Here is a 5,050-nt window from a genome sequence, read left to right as displayed (position 1 = left end):
AGTGGGAACAACTGGCCCACATATCTCTCTTGTTGATGTGGCTAATTCAGTGGGAACAACTGGCCCACATATCTCTCTATCTCTCTTGTTGATGTGGCTAATTCAGTGGGAACAAGCACATTTGTACCACCCGGACACCTGCCCCAAGTTTCTAAGCTGCTGAAATCCCATTGAGTCTTAGATGGCCTTACCCCCTCCCCGGGGGAGCCGCTGTCTGATCTCAAGCAAAGCTGGCCCGCATTAGTCCACCTCGCGGTGTCATTCAATTTCTCCAGACCTGAGAAAAACTTGAGAGGAAAACCTCGACTTTTGTTGTAGGGTCCTTGTCCAGTGGCTTGAGTCATGGAGTAGTTATCGGCTCCTTGCAGTGAAACGATAGTTTCAAAGGGAGGTAATTGCCGGATAGAACCATGAGGGTAGCGTCGCCTTAAATATCTTTTTTTTAATTAAAAGAAAACAAAGTAGACAGTGGAAGCTACTGTGGCGGTAATTTGGTGCAAGATATGTGTTCGCAACACTTATCTATGTAATTTGATGTCAACACGGATAGATCAGATATTCACACAAATGATCTATTAGCTACACAAGTTGCAAATATTATCAGAAACATGCACCATCAAATCACGTTGCAAGGGAGGTACTTCAGCACATTCCCGACCCTTGACATGTTACATCCGCCAAAAGTCGACAATTCCAAACCACAAATGATTGACATTTTAATCCACCAAAAAGATGAAATTTTAAATCCACCAAAAGTTGACATTTTAAATCCACCAAAAGTTGACATTTTAAATCCACCAAAAGTTGACATTGTAAATCCACCAAAAGTTGACATTTTAAATCCACCAAAAGTTGACATTGTAAATCCACCAAAAGTTGACATTTTAAATCCACCAAAAGTTGACATTTTAAATCCACCAAAAGTTGACATTGTAAATCCACCAAAAGTTGACATTTTAAATCCACCAAAAGTTGACATTTTAAATCCACCAAAAGTTGACATTTTAAATCCACCAAAAGTTGACATTTTAAATCCACCAAAAGTTGACATTTTAAATCCACCAAAAGTTGACATTTTAAATCCACCTAAAGTTGACATTTTAAATCCACCAAAAGTTGACATTTTAAATCCACCTAAAGTTGACATTTTAAATCCACCAAAAGTTGACATTTTAAATCCACCAAAAGTTGACATTTTAAATTCACCAAAAGTTGACTCAATGTGGCAGGTGTGGTACTGCAGTTGAGCGAGGTCGAGGACTTTGAAGGCACGCTAGAACACTTGAACATACATGCAGTCAAACAAATAGATCAACACACTAACACATTTTAGCCATCTTAAACCTCGCCACCCCCACCCCATAACAAATTTTAGCCATCTTTAATCTGAGCTTTTTACCCCGCCACCCCCACCCCATTTCTACCATTAAAACACAAACCAAGATAGAGTTAGTTAACCCTCGTCCTAAAATCTCCGCCCCCCCCCCCCCCCCCCCACCCCTGCCATTGTTTCCAGAAGATTTGACCTGCCGTTCCATCAAATAAACCAACTGGCAGGCAGCATGAGTCAAATAACTTTAAAATCGATCAGCTCTTTTTGTTTCTATATTTAGATCAGGATTTAGTTTTCTCTCTTTTATTGCCAGCTGGTAGTGACAGCTAAAAATTTTCGACCGTCAGGTGGCGCTTTTTGTTGCAAACACCAGACTTTGTTTTCTTCAAACTTTTATTGGCATCACCAACAGTTTTATTCTACCAGAGAGCAAGAATTGACATGAACCTTTGATTGGCATCACCAACTGTTCTATTCTACCAGAGAGCAAGAATTGACATGAACCTTTGATTGGCATCACCAACTGTTCTATTCTACCAGAGAGCAAGAATTGACATGAAACTTTGATTGGCATCACCAACTGTTCTATTCTACCAGAGAGCAAGAATTGACATGAACCTTTGATTGGCATCACCAACTGTTCTATTCTACCAGAGAGCAAGAATTGACATGAACCTTTGATTGGCATCACCAACTGTTCTATTCTACCAGAAAGCAAGAATTGACATGAACCTTTGATTTCATTCCGAGTTTCCACGTTTTACACAAGGGATTTGAACATGTATCAACCCCCCACCACACCTCTACTCCCATATCCCCCCCCCCCCCCTTCACCCCCTTTCGTACACTCACGCACTTTCACATCGAGCACCGACATAAATCTCCTAACAAAGTACAAATGTAATCAATATTTGAAAACTAGAAATAGCTGGCCATAAAGTAGAGTTGGACAACTTGAACACAAATAACAAATTTGTAGTATGACAATAAATAGATATAAAAGTAAAGATTATATATATATATATATATATATATATATATATATATATATATATATATATATATATATATATATATATATATATATATATAAAACTTTTATCGATATAACAATGTATTACAACATGTTATACGTATTTTCACATTCGAGTCAGTGGTGGAACTTCGGTACTGTCAGGGACCACAACGCGAGGGACGGTGGGACAGGGGGGGGGGGGGGGGGGCTTTGGAGTTCCAAAACCTGGGTGGGGGTGGAGGTTCAAAATCCGACCATAAATAAAATAAAAGTAAAGATTTCTATTCAACATTTTTTTTTTTCGTGCACAATGGTAGTGGGTTTAAAAACCAAATAGGTCTCTTTCAGCGGTTTGTACGTTTAAACTGCTCTTCGGTGTATTGTTCTTGTTTAAATAGCCCAATAGGGTGGCCATAAAGCTTCTTAACCTAGTCTAATAAAGGGGCCAACAAAACTTCATAAAATAGTCGAATGGTGTGTGTCGGGGAGGGGGTGGGGCCATAAGACTCGTGAAAATACTCGAATTGAAGGTTCACCATAACTCCCCCTCCATTAAATAATTTAAAGGGGGGAGGGGAGATTCGATTCTTTAAATAGTCAAATAGGTCCCCAAAACATTATTTTAAAAAAAAAACAGATTATATTTTAGCGAAGTGTGAAGTCCTTGATTTAAAAAGTGAACATCTGGCTCAATTTAGAGTTCTAGCGTTCCATATCGCAACCCGCGGTATACAATTTTATGCCTGATAGTTCTAAAGATAAACTTCGAAAGTATTTATGCTAGTTTTGAGAAACATACGCTTTTAATACGCTTTTTAAACATTAATTTATTAGTCTGCTGGCGTTTCTTTTCCAAAAAGAATTATTAATTATAATTTAAATAAGGCATACCAAAGAATGACATATCTATAAAAAAAAAATAATTCATTTAAAAATATTATTGTAAATACTAGGAAACATTGCGATAAATCAAACTCAGGAAACCATTAAACATATCAATTCTCCGTGTTGCATACACACAGGCATGTCAGATTTGTAATTACATTTTATCACCGTGTTCGGCGATCGTGAAATGAGAAACAAGAAAAAAACAATCAGCTACAAACATTTTAATTTTTGTATCTCTATTGTTTCAGTCATTTGTTGAGTGCGGGCATTATTTTTGTGGATAGTGAATATAGTTTGCAATGTAATAGGTTAAATAATTTAATTAAGAATACATCAGTATATATATATATATATATATATATATATATATATATATATATATATATATATATATATATATATATATATATATATATATATATATATATATATATATATATATATATATATATATATATATATATATATATATATATATATATATATATATATATATATATATATATATATATATATATATATATATATATAATATATATAATATATATAATATATAATATATATATATATATATATATATAATATATATATATATATATATATATATATATATATATAATATTATATAATATATATAATATATATAATATATATAATATAATATATATATATATATATATATATATATATATATATATATATATATATATATATATAATATATAATATATATATATATATATATATATATATATATATATATATATATTTATATATATATATATATATACAGGAGGTCCAAGGGAAGGGGGGGGGGGGGGCTTTTTGTAATTCCGTCTCTGATTAGACTATTGAGACCGATTTGTTTAAATATTAAATGTAGTTTAAATTTTGTTTTAGTTGCTTTGCATGTATTGAAACACAAACAAGGGATACAACTTTTATAAAATATTTCAAAAATTCTTTAAATTACAAAGGAATTCAAGAATACTGAACACGGTCAAAATTTGCTTTTTAATTTAAAAAGAAACTTAATATTTTGTATAACGGTATAAAAATTCTTTATAAGTAAAGAAATTAACATAATTGTTTATTTTATTTCAAAATTAAAATCTGTCAGCAGTAATAAATATATATTTATTACTTTAACTAGTAAAGATATAGTCCTACCGATAACTGAATACTAGTAATTCTGCATTAAAAAATCAATTTATTTAAAAGTGAAATGTATATAATGAAATAAATTGTAAAAACAAAACGACTACTTTTCATGGGATTTTTACCAAAGCCAATGTTATGTTGTAAATGATCCGTGCTTTCCAACTGTCCGTCAGTAGAAAGCACAGGAAGAAACAGCCCATTGCACATTTCACGATTTCAATTTTCTAAAGTAGAGGCCTGGTTGCTGATATAATCCGATACATCATTACAACTACCAAAGTTTTAACTAAAGAATCAAGTTTATTTTATCGTTGTTATTTGATTTGAAATCTTGTCATTGTAAATGTATGAGTTTTGTTTTACTAAAGATAAAGACGCAACGAATTATTCACCTCAGCCAAGGGGTGAGAAATGTGAGATTTGACAGTCCCCCCCCACCCCACCCCACCCCACCCTCACCCTCACCCTATTTACACAGACCCTGACTCGGGGTAATGATCAGATCTATTTCAAAGTCAAATGTCTCAAGCAGCTGTTACGTAACTTGCTGGGAGGAGGGGTTGGTCAAAAACCACCAACAACAACCGCCAGTCAGAATATAAACTCTCTCAGCTGTCCGCACTGCTTGGACGTATGAATATGTTGTATACTGTA

At 33.3% G+C, this 5,050-nt stretch overlaps 1 protein-coding gene across 1 annotated transcript; it reads left to right on the top strand.

Annotated features, from left to right (window-relative positions):
* Positions 1-608: 608 nt before the first annotated feature.
* On the top strand, positions 609-1,247 carry LOC131954915 (uncharacterized). The gene has a single exon (XM_059318760.1). The coding sequence runs from the start codon at positions 609-611 to the stop codon at positions 1,245-1,247; it is 639 nt and encodes a 212-aa protein (XP_059174743.1).
* Positions 1,248-5,050: the final 3,803 nt, after the last annotated feature.

The sequence above is a fragment of the Physella acuta genome, unplaced genomic scaffold (genome assembly GCF_028476545.2).
Source record: "Physella acuta isolate Inbredline_101_S28 unplaced genomic scaffold, ASM2847654v3 ptg001039l, whole genome shotgun sequence".
NCBI lineage: Eukaryota > Metazoa > Mollusca > Gastropoda > Physidae > Physella > Physella acuta.
The sequence above is the reverse complement of the archived record's forward strand: the minus strand, read 5'-3'. Positions and strand labels throughout refer to the sequence as shown.